General features: G+C 44.6%; 1 protein-coding gene across 3 annotated transcripts in view; it reads right to left on the minus strand.

The window, feature by feature from the left end:
* Positions 1-17148, minus strand: part of tns2a (tensin 2a) — a 49445-nt gene that overhangs the window by 22277 nt on the left and 10020 nt on the right. For all 3 annotated transcript variants that reach the window (XM_071529116.1, XM_071529115.1, XM_071529117.1), the window contains exons 2-3: positions 9606-9711; positions 8797-8834 (exon numbers count right to left, since the gene is read on the minus strand). In XM_071529116.1, coding sequence (XP_071385217.1) covers positions 8797-8834; positions 9606-9711 — 144 coding nt within the window. The remainder of the gene's footprint in view (positions 1-8796; positions 8835-9605; positions 9712-17148) is intronic.

Consider the following 17148-nt stretch of genomic DNA (forward strand, 5'->3'; position numbering starts at 1 on the left):
TAACCCAGCAGGGGGACATATGGCTCCAGAGTGGAGGAGCTTGAACACCACACCATGTTTTGCACAGTGCATGCACCCTCTGACAGCAGAAAAAAAGCCAGATAACTGACAGCAACTTAAAAGTTTTGAATAACTTTTAAAAGTTAGTTCCTATAAGATGTCTGGCAGTCATAAATGCAGATGATCTCTCTTCATGCACCAACTTTCAGGAGTCATTTTATGGTGTTTTGAGTTATCTGGCTTGGCCGTATATCTATCCTTCAAATGCACCCCACATGTCTAATGCCTCTTAATCGCGACAAGGTGGGCTGGCTCGGACTGCATGAGAACAGCAGAGAGCGCCCAGCCTAACGACGGGGGGACTTCAAGGCCTCCGCTAAGCAAAAACAACTCCGATGGGCGAAACACCTCGATCCCCTGGACTTAGGAGTCCCCTATCGCCTCTCTCTCAAACACTCGTGGGTCCGTTTCTGTTTGCGGGGCCCGCTAACAAAGCGCTTATCTGTGTTTTCTTTCTTTTTTCCTTTTTTTCGGTTTTTCGAACCGATCGGCCCATATTTCTCTCTCTCTCTCTCGCTCTTTGTCTCTCTCTCTCGCTCTTTGTCTCTTGTTCCCACACTTTCTTTTGACCCCAAAAGGAAAGAAAGGGGTTTCTGTCTCTCCGAGTTCGGTTCCCTCTCCTCCAAACAGCTGAGAGGGAGGCCGAAGATATTGGAGGAGAGGTCACATGGGTCCCTGTGGTGGAGCTTTAATGACCGAGTGGGTTGCAATTCCCTGTTATGGAGCTAGGGTCAACAGTTACCGCCACCCCACTAACACACACACACACACACACACACACACACACACACACGAAGGTATGCGGACGGAAACACACATTTACACAAACTGGAATGCACACATGTCACATTAACAAATGCAGATGTGTACACGGGATTTGTAGATGCATGCACATGTACACACACACACACACACACACACACACACACACACACACACACACACACACACACACCGACACAGCAGTCCTCTCATCCACCCATCGCTCCCTCCTTCCAAGCCAAACAAGGGCTGAAAGAGCAAAGTCGGACAAAAATAAACAGGGGTAAATAAACAGAGCAGGAGGACCTCGGCCGGGACGAGATTGGGAGAGATCAACAATGGAAAAAAAATCTCCTGTGAACGAACCAACACGGGGCATTATTACAGATCTCCGTGCTTCCCTCCCTCTCTCCGCCCTCTGTGGTCGAGCTTTCCTCAGCGGAGCGTCTCTCTCACTCGTCCGTGGGACTTGTCGCCACTGGAGTTCACGACACATTCACAATCACCGGGCACCAAATTACCGAAAGCACCGTACCCTCCTCCTTTTCTATATTTGCGGTACTGATCCCTCGCCCGAAGCGGTGTTTACCATATACACAAAAACGGTGCTCCTCAGAGAGTGCATTGTGCATTGTCACCAGAATGCTCTAAGGCATACGTCTCCCTCCGCAGCGCAGCAGAATACACAAACAAGACACGGTGCTGTTGTGAAACTCTTGATTCTCTTCCGGTCCGTATTTTTTTCTCGTGTCACTGAGGCCCAAAGATCTGAATTTAGATCTGTGGGATACAAGGAGACTCGCTGAGAGGCAGGCAGATGGATAAGAGACAAGGTTGAGAAAATGAGGACTTTATACTGTACATCTGGTGGGCCCCCAGATTAAAGTAGAAATAAGTTTTCATTATACTATGTCAGACCAATGTCAATAGTTCTCTATCCAGCTTTGTATCAGCCTCAGCACAATTAATACTTTTCCTCATGGATTTGTCATAACTTAAGCACCCATAATTCAAATCCAATACATATAGTTCAGGTGGATTTCACTAAAATAGATATCTGGCTTGTCCTACATTACACTGGGTCTCAATATTTAAGACGCTGATATCCCAACTGTCTCTTCCTGTTGTGTTCAGGGTGGACAGACCAGTCCCACTGGCCAATTAGCCAGGCTTATCCTCCTGCCGGTACACACACACACACACACACACACACACACACACACACACACACACACACATACATACAGTTGGTTGGCAGTGTCCCAGCCTGGCAAAGTTAACTGTCACGCTTGTGGTTTTAACTCTCATCAACATCGCTCTGACTCACTCACTCGTTCATTCTGTGGCTCGGCCCACACTCACTGCATTGACACACACACACACACACACACACACACACACACACACACACGGACAGCTTGAACTCAAAACAAGCCGGCCTATCTCGGCAATTACCAGAGCCGTCTGTGATAACGTGGTGACTCCTTAACAGTTAGGAGGAACAGTACTCCGGCTAATGTTAAAACGATACAGTCGGATCCCATTATCCCGAATGAGTCACGCTGACTACATGAGTATTTGGTGAACTGCTTTGCCTGCAGGAGAGAAACCAAAGGCCTGCTTTCCAAAACAAGGCCACAAAATGCTAAAGAAGGATTACTCATGACTGATGTCACTCAGTTTCGCCCCCATACAACATTTCTGTGATACTTTCCGCCACTTACTGAAAAGATTTACCAGGTTGCTAATGCTGTTTAAATGAATCAGCAATGGTTTTGATCTTGCATCGGGAACACTTTATGAATTCCCAGAACATGTAATGTCAGAATGTGTAATGGTTGAAAACCCCTAAACTCAGCATTCAAACAAAGTTGTGGTTAACATTTATTAACAGCAGCTAGGAAACCAATTTACAGCTCAGACTGGCCGGGCAGTGAGTGACATGTTCCTACAGTGATGATGACATCACTGGAACAACCAGGAAGCGATCTGACCCTGAGGTTTCTATTAGAGAGGAACTCAGCGGGGAAGAGGGGATGTTGGGGCAGCTGTGATGTTGAGCTGTAGGTTAGGAAAACATGGGAGAAGATGGGCCATGGTGCTACTTCTTCCATCTCTCCATCATTCCATCTCCTCATCCTCCACTTCCTGTCCTCTGTCTCTACTGTATGTCCTATATCTAAGGGTTAGTTTTGTTAGAAGTGTAAAGGGGAAACATGATGTTCAACAGAACTGGGGTAAAATCAGTATAGATAGTATAGCAGTGTTGGCTATATGACACAACATTGTTGGTCGTGTGTGTTGGGAAAATGTTACATTGGCTCAAAATGAATAATACAAGTGATTATATTATCCAAAATGTTTACAACGGATATGTATTGATTATATCAACTAAAACATTATTTCATAAGCAAAGGCCTTAACACACAATTAAATGTCAATACTATTCCATAGTGAGTTTACTTTCATGCCAGAAAAAAATTATAGGGTTTTACCCACATAGAAATCAGATATATAGGCCTACAGTATATGGAAATGCCATATGCCCATATATGTCACATATGTAAGAATTGGCCATTTTTGTATATGTACCATATGTCTGCCCAGATCCCAATATACCAACATATACTGTATGTAGCATATATCTTAGCGTCTTTCAGATGCAGTAACATACATTATATGGCCATATATTAAATTTCCATACATGTTGGAACTTTCAATCTTCTCTGTGTATCATGACCTTGAATAAAACAGAGCTTTGGTCAAGGAGCAGGATTCACACAGTGTCAGAGATAGGAAAAGTAGCAGGAGGTTTGTAGATTGCTGCTCCTCTCCCTCCTCCTTCTCTCTTTCATCTAGTGTGCATTTTCTTTTATAAAACTAAAGTGGGGCTGGGGGCAGGACGACAACCACGGCTGTCCTGATGACAGGGTTAGGGTTAGGAAAACAGCAGGCCTCCCATCCCTCCATCCTCCCCCGCTTCCTCTCCATCTATCTCTGCTGTACTGTACATCCTCTTCTTGCAAAGAGGAGTGGGCAGTGCAAACAGTAGGCAGCTCAGCCTCATGTGAAATCTATTTTGACAAGTCCAGCAGATAAAAGGACTGATAGGAGAGACAGGCGAGGAGGAGTCTTGATACAAAGAGGAGAAGACAGGGATTCAGATCTCAGTTGTGGTGAGCAGGGACTGTAATTACTGTACTACACAGCTCCACGCCTCCAACACACACCGCAAAACAGCAGTTAGCCTGGCCAGCTCTCTGTAAGCCGGATCAACAGTCACTCAACCATTCTTCCAGTTAGTAAACTGGACAGTGTGAGAGCCAGTTAGTCAATCTACTCGTCAGTCAGTCAGTCAGTCAGTCAGTCAGTCAGTCAGTCAGTGTTACTTAAAGTAGTTGCAGACCAGACACAATTTCATGAGGCGAACATTTTTCCTCCATTGAGAAACGAATAACTGTGCACACAGCATAATGGGATAGGTGAGAGAAATTGAAAAAAAAAAACATTATGCAAATGAGCACAATGGTCGCAAGGCAAAAACCAATCGCATTCAGGCAAAAAGCTGGAGACTGTTGGTCTTCCTGGTATGTAACTTTAGTGGAGGTAGCCTAAAAGCTGCTAACTGTTAGCTTAGCCTAACCATCTCATCACATCCAAACAGCTGTAGCCACTTAGCTAGCTCACTAAAGCACAATATCACCATTACATTTCCCATACATATGCTTATGGATATTTGGGCAAAATTAAATGAAGGAAATTATAAAACATGCAATAGGTCTCTATAAATAATGTTGAACAAAGTGAGAATTTCCTTATGCTTGTCCCCAAAACACATCCAGTGAAACACCAACAAGCAATGACTTTTGAAAAGTGGTTGTGCTTGGCCTGCATCAGTCAGTCAGTCATTCAGGCTACTAGTTATTCAGCCAGTCAGTCACTTACTGTGTTAGTCAGCCAGTCTACTGCCAGTCAATCAGTCTACTAGTCAGTCAGCCACTAAGTGTCCAAAGGTTTCATATCAGTCTTGTACTTCTATTCCTCCCAGTAAGTCTGCCATTCAGCCTTACAGTCAGTCAGACAGTCGACCAGACCACCAGTCAGTCAGTGTGATTTGATATCAATGTGGGGTTTTCCAAGTCAGCCTGTCCACCAGTCAGCCAAGCAGACAAGGCAGTCAATCAGGCAGTCGGCCAGACAGTCATGGAGTTGATATCACTGGGGGTAGACTGACTCCTGTTTGACTCTACTTGTCTGTGAGCAGACAGTCAGTCAGTCAAACAGTCTCGGGGTTTCCTCCCGGAGCAGCGGAAATGCCTCCTCTTGCCTAATTAGACAGGCAGGCCGGTCAGCTCGTCATGGGCTACATTCACTGACTTTTAATCCTTCCTCCTCCCACTGTTCCCCTCTCCTTCTCTCTCTCTCTCTCTCTCCCCCTCCCTCTCTCCCTGTCTTTCTCCATCCATCTCTCCATCTCGTTGCCCCTGGCCCCCAGTCACCCCCCCTGTTCCCTGTGGACTAAATTTTCCACTTGGGATCAAAGATAAGGAGGGACTGTTCTCTGAGAGAAGAACATGCTGGAATAAAGCTGTTTTTGGCCTTCTGTATGTGCGCGCCTGTGTGTGTGTGTGTGTGTGTGTGTGTGTGTGACTTATAAAACAGAGATGAGCCAGCTGGAGGCTGTTGACCTTGTGGGCAAAGAGTAGAGAGAGAGAGAGAGAGAGAGAGAGAGAGAGAGAGAGCGAGGGAGAGAGAGAGAGAGAGAGAGAGAGGGAGAGAGAGAGAGAGAGAGAGAGAGAGAGAGAAGCAAAAAAAAATGAAAACTGGCATGAAATGTACAGAGAGGAAACAGAGGAAAGACCAGGAAAGAAGGTGAAGGAAACCCAGCCAGTCAGATTGTCACTATTCTTTGTTTCTGGGGAGGAAGTTTAGGAAAAGTTTAGGGGGTTTTCCAGAGAACTGGAGAAGACCCACTGACGGGATACGGGACGCCACGGTAACGGGATGATTTGTCACCGAGCTTACGGCAACACCAGCCGGTGACGTAAATAGATTCCCGCTGAGAACAGGGTGGCTCGCAGATGACAGGGAGCAGACCTCCAGATGTGTTTGTGTGTGAGCAGAGGCACACAAACACACGAACACTGCAGAAAACACACACACGCACACACACACACACACACACACACACACACACACATAAACACAGTAAATATGCTCATGGAGCGGGGTACAGATGGTTTACCTCATTCAAGAACACAAGGTTGTAGTTAATAACTGCCAAATGTGTAGTAAGTGCAAGTGAGCAAACACCTTGAGCTAATAACACGGGTAACACAGGTAACAACTGTCTCGATTCAATATGTGCTATGGGCTTAATGATTCAATACAACCATGATACAATGTAATAATAAAATATGTAATAATAAAAGTTCAATGACAACAAACTATGACAATGCAGAATTCTGTTTATTTATGAGCCACAAATCTTTCTAGCGATAGCATTGGCTCGCTTGAATGTAAACAACAATTTTAAAGTGTCATTACAAAGTGTAAATAATATAATTTGGATGGAGAGCTTGTGAATTGTGATGGGCAAGCCGTCTCATTGGTGATTACTACAGCAGAATAAAATGTAGCTGATATCGCAATACTTTTTTGCATTGCGATATATTGAATTTTGATATATCGTCCCATTCCTAAATGATACTGTATTCTCCATAAAAAAGATGAATGCAGCTGATCAAGCTGGGAGCCAGAGAGCAGAGATCACAGTCAAATAAACTGGTAATTAACTAGGACTATAAATAGTCTCCCGGTCTCATGAGCAGTGGATGATTTGTTCAAATTTGACAAGGAGGGTGGCCCAAATTGTTTTCCTTGAGTTTAAAATCTTCAGTCAACAAGGAGGATGCATTTCATAATTCGCATTATCAGAGAGGGATGCCACCCCACCTCCGTCCCGTCTCAAACCCCCCCCCCCCCGCTCACGAGGTTAGATAACAGCTGAGATGGTCACTACAGCCAGACTCCCACACCCTGCCTTATCGGACCGCTCCCTTCCTGGGCCAAACCGATGGATATCACTGTCCAAACTACCAACAACAACCAGACATCAGACAGTTACAGTGAGGCTATCAAACAACATCCTGCTCCTTTGTGTATTCAACTTCTCCGGCACCGACATCAGTGGATAAAATTAGTCCGACGTTACCACTCTAATCTATCTTTTTTATGATCTGATACTCTACATTTCAAGGGTTTCACTCAAAAAAGAGATACAGATTTGAAAAATGTGACACTCTGATGATATGATTGCTGGCATTACTGGACTTATTAGCTATCTTGAGCCCTTAAAAATAGCAATAATAACCTGTACTTTGACATATTGAGAGGTGAAAAATCAAATCAACAATTCTTTCTTCAAAACTGACATGTAGTGTTTTGGAATGATGCCCTTGATTTCCACACCACTTTTACAAATGACTGTTTTATAATCTGGACCAACATTTGTATACTGGTTTCATTCATTATTGCTTTATTTATGATTGATTATCTATGATAATCTGAGCCCATTTTTGTCTCTTATGTCATACTGTACTGAGACCTATATGATCCTAAACTAGGAGCCTGAGACCAAGGCTTTCATGGGTCAAAATCAATCAATGTTCATATCTAACATATGATAAAAAGAATAATCCAGAATCAAAGAAACCTATAAGAAATCATCCAGCTGAGGATACAAGACAACCCATATGACAAGTTGTACTGAAAAGCCTGAAATCCCGCTTTGACTTTCTTGTTGCTCTTGCCCTTTCAAAGCCATCCCTTCATCCCTGAGCTCCTCCTCGGGATTCTTCCTCTCCTCAGATAGAAGGCGAGAGGATGGAGGGACGGCAGAGGAGCGAGGCCCGTCTCTGCCACATGCCTTCGCCCCAGTGACGCTTGGCGCTCGACTCCCTCGCCCCGCCGCCTGCCAAGTCTCCCCCCTTCACCCCTCCGGCCACGGCTGGCATTCTCCCCCACCTCGCCCCACCGTCGCTCCATCCCTCCGTCTATTCATTATACCGTCCCTCCATCAATGACCCTTTCACAGAGGCAGCAGTGTGGGGTTCGGGGCGAGGCTCTCGGCTCGCTGCTCGCTCGGAGGAATGCAACAGAGCGGCCTTCATATTAGCAGAGACCTCAGGACTTCTGCTCTCGTACTGCAAATGTCATGAGTCTTTTAACACTCCAGTAGCATAACAACCTACTAATTCATAAGGGGACGACCACTCCATTTGAGAATTTAGGGAACATAAGGAGAAGATTGGGAGAAGAGCAGATGTTTGTAATCCACTTCTTTCCCCTTACAGTTTACTTAAATCTGGATCTGTTCTATAGAGAATGACTTGGGAAAGATGGTAAAGATGGCTGAAAGTGGAACCAGGCAGATATTCCGGAGAGAAAAAAGGTACATTTTCTGTTTCAGAACTGACAAAACTTCTATGAAGTTGCATTCATTTGGTTAAAAAACCAAGTATAAAAAAATTACATATATGCTAAGATTACAGAGGGACATTTTTATAGAAAGATGGACACCATTAATGGAGGCAATAGGGGACCATTGGGATTGATAATGGAACGACCATATACTTTTATTTTTAGATAAATAATATGGATATCTTTCTGTATATTGGACTGAATATGTGTGTCTATGTGAGGTGAACTTGTTTATAGCCCATGTTTAGTTTTGTTTTGATATGTTTGTGTTATTTACGTTAGTTATTTTCAGTATTGTTATTATTATTATTTTCATTATCTCAATTGTAACCCCTTGTAAAGGAAACTGTTAACCTATGTTGAAATATTTTTGATGTAAAAGGGGAAGTGAGAAATAACCAAATAAAAAAATAAGTTTAAAAAAAAAAAAACCCCCAACTATATCAGCCTGCTGAAGACTGTTCACAGTATGGCGGCGAAGTTGATCCTTACCTTGGCCTCGCATTTCCTGTGAGTGGCTGTCTTGCATACTAAGAAGAGAAGAATGAGAGGAGGAAGGAGGGAGAGGGAGAGGGAGAGTTGTACCAGGGCAGAATGGAGGAGCGAGGGAAAGAGGGAGGGAAGAAAGGAGACAAAATGATTACTGTCTTGATTCAACTATTCGGTTATTTATACTCGGCATCCAAAATTCATTTTCTACATCCGATGCGGTGAGTTTAGCCCGTCGTTCTAACTTTAGACTGTCTGTTTTTGATCGTCTTGTGTATTTATTGCATGCCAGGCTGTGCGAAGTACAAATCTTGATATTATCCTTGTCAAGCCACCCTATGTCATTTTGTTCACCTATGGCTTTCTTCTCTGGTTCAACATATTCATTGGTTACATCTGCACTCGCACACCAGCGCGTCGTCATCGCCTGACATTTTCTTCTCGGTCAGTCAGAGGAAGTCATAACCAAATTGTAAAACCAACAGCGATCCGCGATTACGCCACAAACCTGACAATGCCAGAAGTTTTTTGGAGCCTAGAATTTGACAAAGAGGCACCTGGCTGACCCCCACCATGTCACAAATGAACCAACCAAGACTGCAAACCATCATTCACGACCTAAGAATTTGAGTACAACACAAAAATGTTGGTCTGGGACAGTAAAATTGTGGCCAAAAGTGCTGAGTCTGAAGGGGCTTTAATTGCATACAACTGAGCAGGAACAGCAAGACGGGGCAAGAGGATGGGGTGGGTGGTCGTGGTGTGTGTGTGTGTGTGTGTGAGTGTGTGTGTGTGTGTTGGGGGTTGTTTACCTCTGCAGAAGGAGCCCACGTTGTCGACACACTGACGACACACACTGCACTGGCGCTTCTTCTTGAAGGTCTTCTCCTTGAAGACGTGGGGCTCTCCCTTCCCCGTCTGCGCACACACACACACACACACACACACACACACAGAGAGAAAAAAGAAGATTTACGCTCTGTTAGAAACCCAGTACATGACCAGACGTGGTAATGCAGCCCGTGGAGCCGCCCACTCTCAAAACCCTGTAAGAATCCCTGTTTGACCCGTGGCCAATGGTTTGACTTGGCAAATGTTAAATCCCTTCTGGTAACCCTCGATACACTTCTGACAGGATGAAAACAAGACGCACAAGAAAGCAAGTAAAGAAAGAAAGAAAGCAAGAAAGAAAGAAAGCTGGTGAGTTATTGGGCTGTAATAGTGGCAGGAGCTTAGAGTTGTCAGCTCTAACCTGTATGTATGAGGTGAAGAAGAGGAGAGCGTACTTTGGCGTGTGTGTGTGTGTGTGTGTGTGTGTGTGTGTGTGTGTGTGTGTGGGTGTCTGCATGGTGTCTCATGTCCAACATTTGTGTGATGGCATGTATGCTTGCGGTTATATATACAGACATATTTGCATTCCTGTTTGTGTGCATGAACATGTGTGTTTGAGCGTGTGTGTGTGTGTATGTGTGTATCCATTCTGTACTCCCTCTTGCCTGCTGAACTTCTGTTCTGGTTGTGTAACTGTCTTCCAGTAATAATCCTTGAGGTTCCCGCCCACCCATACCCCACTATAATCCTGTGTGTGTGTGTGTGTGTGTGTGTGTGCGCCTGGAGAAGAGAGTGTGTTCATCTCTATTTCTCAACGTGTGTGTGTGTCTGGGAAAGAGAGAGAGAGAGAAAGAGTATGTTTTCCCTCTATTTCTCTCTCTCCCCCTTGTGCGTCAGTCTGCGGGTTAGTGTGTATGTCAGTATGTGTGTGAGTGTGTGTGTGTGTGTGTGTGTGCCATTCCCGCCCAGAGTGCCTCTTTGTCTCCCAACATGGGATCAGCTCCACAGATCACTGGGCCTGACGTGACTCTATGGAGGCTTTGAACATGAGAACGCTAATGACCAAGGGCTAAGTAGGGGGATAGCTTAGCATGTTTCACGCATGGATGCATAATGGGAGGAGGAAGGGGAAAAAAAAGGTGAGGGCATGTGGACACAAGAGCTCTCACCTATGTGCAGTGTCATTCAGAGAAGCTCGGATAGATATTACGCAAACTGGTGTGCGTCCAGTCAAAAAAAAAAACTCCCCAATGTAATGGATTGATCAAATTTTGATTAAACTTGGGGGAATGATGCATCTCACCACTGCGTTCTAGCATTTTCAAAATGACACTGATTGGCCAACAAGGCGACATACTGGTTGCTGATTGGCTCAGAGAGGAACTGCATAATCGGTGGGAGATGACATGTTTACTGTTGCTTTGTTTTAAAACAGTTTGGCATATAGGCCGATAAATACATATAGTCAAAAGCTGACACCCTGTTCTTTCGACTCATACTCATAACATAAAATGTCAATTAGAAGTAGATGAGGTCATTTTGTTTATATGTAGATGAGTCAACAGTTATGAGTCATGTTATTTTTTTGACCCAATACTTTTACCTAATGCTTCTCTCAACACTTTTGGCTGTGTGTCTTCACTCATCTACATGCAAATATGAGCACAAACACACACGCAAACGCCATTAGCATCATCATCATCGTCATCATCATCATCATCATCATCATCATCATCAGTGCATGAAAGCAGCCATTTGAAAGCGAGCGATCCTCCGCTGCTGTGAGTACAGCCACCACTCTGTCACACTGCGTTTTCAATGCTTTGGGAAATTAAACTGATACGAACACATAAAGGGTTTTTTGTTTCCCCTGTGTGCTTTTCCTCCTTGGCAACAAAAAAAGGGGGCTGTTTGCACACTTTTCCATTATCCTCCTGTTCTGACTGTGTTCTCGGGACCGGACAGTGTTTGGACAGCTGCCTGCCTGGCATCGCCCTCTGCCAGCCGCGTTCAGCGGCCGCTGGCCCGCTGTAGCCTGCACATGCTACAGCCGCAGCGCCCTGGATGGAGGTGGAGTGAGTGGGTGGGTTAGGTGATGTGTGTTATGTAATATGGTGCGGTTGGGGGGAGTGACAGCCCTCTCTCCGAAACCGTGTTTGCTTTGGGAAATTGAATATTTTTAAGTCGTACATACTTTTCGTTCATTTGTGTCTCAGTATATTCTACTGCTGTTATCCTGCACACCCTGCACATCCTGCAATTCCTATATTTTGGTACTTTTCATTCAAATATTTCTAGGTTCACCCGACTCTTATTTCTATTGTATTTTTCTTTGCTGTATCCTGTTACTATTTGCTGCTGTAACTATCTAATTTCCCCCCAGGGACCATTAAAGTTTCATGTTATCTTATCTTAATCCTGTATTTTCATGAATCCCTCACTTGGCCTCCTTTCCTTTCTGCCAGTCCACCCTCTCCTGAACCCCATACAAAACAATCGCCCCTTTGCCTCGCCTCATGACCAATTTAACTACCTCATGTCCTCCTCTCTCAGCCTCTCAGCCCCTCTATCTCAACATTTATGCCCACTGACCAAGCATGCTAGATAGTAGATACAGACCTTGACACACACACACACACACACACACACACACACAAGACCATTGAACCTGAGCCTGTATGGAAATGTCCACCAGACCAAGAGTTCTTCTGTTATTGGACCTTAGAAGTTGCAAACAGATAGACAGACCAAAAACCACTAGGTCGACCAGTTAGCAGTATCCATAGACTAGCCTGTGTGTGTGTGTGTGTGTGTGTCTGTGGATGGGTCTTGTTCCCACACTCAATTATGTTGTGGTGCTGTGTGTTTGCATGCATGCATACATATGTGTGTCCGTGCTCATTCACATCTATGAACACGCGTGATAGTCTTATGTGTGTGTGTGTGTGTGAGTATACACACACACTAGTATACACAAGGGGCCCACGGTGAGTTTAAATAAAGCAACCCAATTACTGCCGACTCAACCACAGTGGTGATGTGGGCTGAGAGATAAACACATAGAGGAGAGGCTGGCAACATTCCTCCTGTTTCAGACACAATCAAGACTGCCATACAGTCCGACCACAGGCAATCATGGTCAGACAGTGATACATGACTCTGCTACTGGATGCTGTGGAAGGTCTCATAATGGATGGACACCAGTATAAGCTGCTACACTGTGGTTTCCGTGAGGTGACCGGACAGTAAATTAAGGACTTTTGGTCTCGTTGCTGTCATGGAGTTGGTTTAAGCAGAACAAGCATTCTAATTCTCAAGCTCTTATTGCAGATGTGGCCATCTAAGTAGCAAGTCCCACTTTTACTGCATGCAGTCAACCATCGCTGTGCTGCTTGTCCACGCTTACCCCTCAAAGTGAGCTGTGGCATTGCCCAATCACTTGGGGCGACAGGGTGGCCTAGCACTTGAGTGACTGTCCCATTGCCAAAACTTTGATCCCTGCAACAGCCGTGTCCTGTCAAAATGTCCTTGGGTAAGACAATAAACCGAAGACCTTCAACCAAAAGCCTAAAATGTAAAATGCAAATGCTACCCCTGTAGTTAGATGAACACAGTTCTCTCCTCCTTTCATGAGCAAATGTCTTAAGATGAATCCTAATGTCAATACTAACCCATAATGTGCTTAACTGTCATGCCAGCAGTCAATATGGGAGAGTGGGGGTCATTTTTCTTCTCATTTCGGAACAAAACTCTTCAAATATTCACACTGTACCAGTAACAGCGATTGTGGTGTAACATATTGTTACATACACAAAACATATTTAATACATCACTTGTAAGCTCAGAATCTTTCTTTATTCTTGCAATGTGGGAAGAAATTTGTTGTCCTGTAATGTCCTGTATGCTGCCTACCAATCCAACACAGAAAACTTCTACTGAGTTCGGCCTGGAAACTCCAGTGGCACCGGTCCCACTTTTTACAAGCCTGCTGCACTGCTGCTGTACTTGTTACACAAGCCCCGAGAGGAATTATTTAGAAAATCTTACAGTGCGAATGCTAAGCCATTGCAGCACGGCGGGACCTCCACAACGACTACCACTGTACGCGCGGCTTAATCAGGGAAGCACACAAACTGCGTTGAGTATCCAGCCAAATACCAGTCGGCTCAACTTGGGAGTTCAGCAGAACAAGCCACAGTGGACGAGGCTTTACAGCTTGAACAGAGGAAGCAGAGAACAGCTGGTAGAGTCTCAGTGAAAACAACCTGTGAGACCGGGTCCAGACCTCAGGATAGTAATTACTGTCGCCGCTGTAATGGATGAAAAATGTCCTCCTCTGGTAAGACATGTGTGTTATTCAATACTGTCTCTCTGACCTAATAAAGAAACTATTAGCTGTGTTTAGGTCTTTTCTGCTGCCAGAGAGAGAGATAAAGAGCGTGAGAAGAAAAAGAGAATGAGAGAATGTTACATTAAAAATAACATTTGATTCATTCATCTATTCACTCACACTTTCGTTGCACATATCCACAGTCAAACAGCCACAATATTCACCAAACTGGATCCATCTCCCACCACTGACAATTAGTGACGAGCAAACAAATCCCTCCTTTTAGCTACTTTATCTCCCAGAGCCTCCACCAGCTGGGACCTGCCTCAGCTTCCACAGAACTGACACTGGCTGTAAACAGCTACCTGAGACCTCAGGAAGAAAACTCACACACACACACACTCGCACGCACACACACTCACGTGCAGACGCGTATCCCTGCAGACAGGCGGTGGAAAAGGACAACCTTCCCTTTCCTCTTCCCTGCCTGAATCCCCTGTGTGCCAGGACAAGACCCCACCTCCTCGACAACATCTGCTGCACACAAGAAGGCCCTTTTTCTTATATTTTTAGCCGTCTGGCAAAAAAAAAAAAAAAAAAAAAAGGAACCAGGGGTTTCTGGAGTCAAAGAGATGCTTTCTAACCAGAAACCCCTCCTCTTCCTCGCTGCCCGTCTGCCAGCCGTCGCAGAACAGTAGCCGGATTGACCGAGGGAGGGGTCGGACACACACGCACAAGCAGGGATTTACGCATACACATGTAAATACACAGACAGAGAAACACACACATACACACACACCCCTGGAAAATCTCTTGCTCTTCCCCCCCTCTTCTCCCTCTAAAAATAGTCTTGATATTTAGACAATGATGGACATTGTGTGGCAGTGGTACATTTCTGACTACAGGACTGGACACAGTGACCTCAGCCGTAGCTGCAGATGGTCTTTGAGGACACCCGGCAGAACTGCCCCCGAGGGGAAGGTCCTCTTACTTATAATAGATGAATTACAGAAGAATACTGTGATTGTCCATCAGTTATAATGGGAATATGTCTCCATAAGGGTACGGAGGCCAAGCATGACCGCCTCGCTTCGCTGTGGTCGTCAAAAGTCGATGCTTGTGGGCATTTCACTGGTCGAGCAAAATCTCAAGTTATTCGTTTCTGTAGACCTATGTTGTATTTCATCATTTTCTTCAGTTCATTTTGTACAAATATTATCTATAATCATGTGTCTGGAAAATGTAATCTTGAAATGATGCTTTACTCTAGCATGCTAGCTAGCTAAGTGGCTACAGCTGTTTGGATGTACTGGGGTAGTTAGGCTAGCAAGCTAACATTATGTATTTAGCCGACCAGAGCTAAAGTTAGAAGCTAAGATATTTAAAGGAATAGTTCACCCAAAAATGAAAATTCTGTCATCATCTACTCACCCTCATGCCAAATGAAACACAGGTGAAATTTGTTAGTCCATATAACACACAGGGAGGTTGCCAGCACAACTTTGTAGCAGCCTTCTCCAGAACAACTGAAGTCAATGGGGACCTGTTCTTCAGAGTTCCAAAACAAAAACAGTCAAACAATCACACTGTGAATAGAAAGACCTATACACCATTATTTGTTGCAAATCAATCAGCTGTAGTTAAGATTTGCACTAAATGATGGTGTAAATATACTGTAGGTCTTTTTGGAACTCTGAAGAACTGGTCCCCACTGACTTCAGTTGTTTTGGAGAAGGCTGCTATGGAGTTGTGCTGGCAGCCTCCCTGAGTGTTATATGGACAAACTTCACCTGTGTTTCAACTGGCATGAGGGTGAGTGGATCATGACAGAATTTTCATTTTTGGGTGAACTATTCCTTTAAGGCTACTTCAAGTAACGCTACACACAAGGAAAACCAACAATCTCTGACTTTCCTCCATACATGAATTCATTTGTCAAGATCTTTATAAGCGGGCAAAGATAAGTCATATAATTCAGGAAATCCCGACACAGTCATAATAATTCTCTCTTCCATCTTCCAGTCAGTGATGAAGTGGAACTAGGAACAAAAATGTAATGACCGTGAGAATTGGATAACCCAGATTTCTGCCTGAATGTGACTGGCTCTCACATCACGACCACTGTGGCCACTGTGGCCACTGTGGTCGGCCAGGCTACTCACTTCAGATGAACAATGAAAAGTTCCCTCTTAGGTTTCCCATTGAAGAATATCATAATTGTTCATTGGCAACAATCACAGTCTTGGTCTAAGGGAATCTCAGGTCCTTACAGGAATTTACATACATGACCCACAGCTATAATGTAAAAGTGCTAAATCTTGAATAATCTTTTTCTGTAAGGGGAAAGTTAGGTTGCCCTTATAAAGAGTGACATATTTATGCATCAGTTACCATGTGAATTAGTTCTTAATCTGTTCCTCTCTACTGGGAAAGTTTGCCCCTCTGCTTCACTTGTCCATCACAACTTGGACTTGATCTCCGAAACACGGGCCAAAGCATCTGTTGCTCAATGAAACGATAATGGTTGCTAATTCTGTAATGGTTGTTAATTATGTAGCCGTGATACACCCACATGAACAGTCATTCAGTCTGCGTGTGTGTATGTTTCTATGTGTGTGCTTAAATCCCACCCTCCACTCAGATTATCTCACGTGGACTTGTATCTGAGTTCCTGCATCATTTGTTGGCATCAAGGCCAGTGTGTGTGTGTGTATGTGTGTCCAAAGGGTGGGACAGGCAGTGGAGGGAACAGAGACTGCCTGTTCCTGAGGTGAGGTCAGCGTGTCGCCATGATACACTTCCGGTCCCTACGGCTCTAGCTGCAAACACACACGCACACATACACACACAGCTCCAGCAGCAGCAACAGGTCCCCATAGACCCACTAGTACACAGGCCCAATAGACCCACTAGTACAACACACACACACACACACACACACCCTGTCCTTATACTCCAGCAGCAGCACCAACACCTCCTGTGAGCGTTGTTCATATTTACTGGCAAAACTCCCATCTGTTTTGCTCAAAACTGTAATGTGGTCTTAATAAGCCGATGACATCATCCAGAGGTCCATCTTGCTTTGGAAGCTGAAGAAGCGAGCGAGTTAGAAACGGATGAGACTCCAGCTTCAGACATTGGAAACACATTGAGGAGACCTGCTGCCGCTTATGTAAATCGTTCGCATCTACGCT

Source organism: Centroberyx affinis, unplaced genomic scaffold, assembly GCF_046629955.1.
Source record: "Centroberyx affinis isolate AG114_WGS23_722 - 3 ecotype Tasmania unplaced genomic scaffold, CSIRO-AGI_Caff_v1 ptg001768l_1, whole genome shotgun sequence".
Classification (NCBI taxonomy): domain Eukaryota; kingdom Metazoa; phylum Chordata; class Actinopteri; order Beryciformes; family Berycidae; genus Centroberyx; species Centroberyx affinis.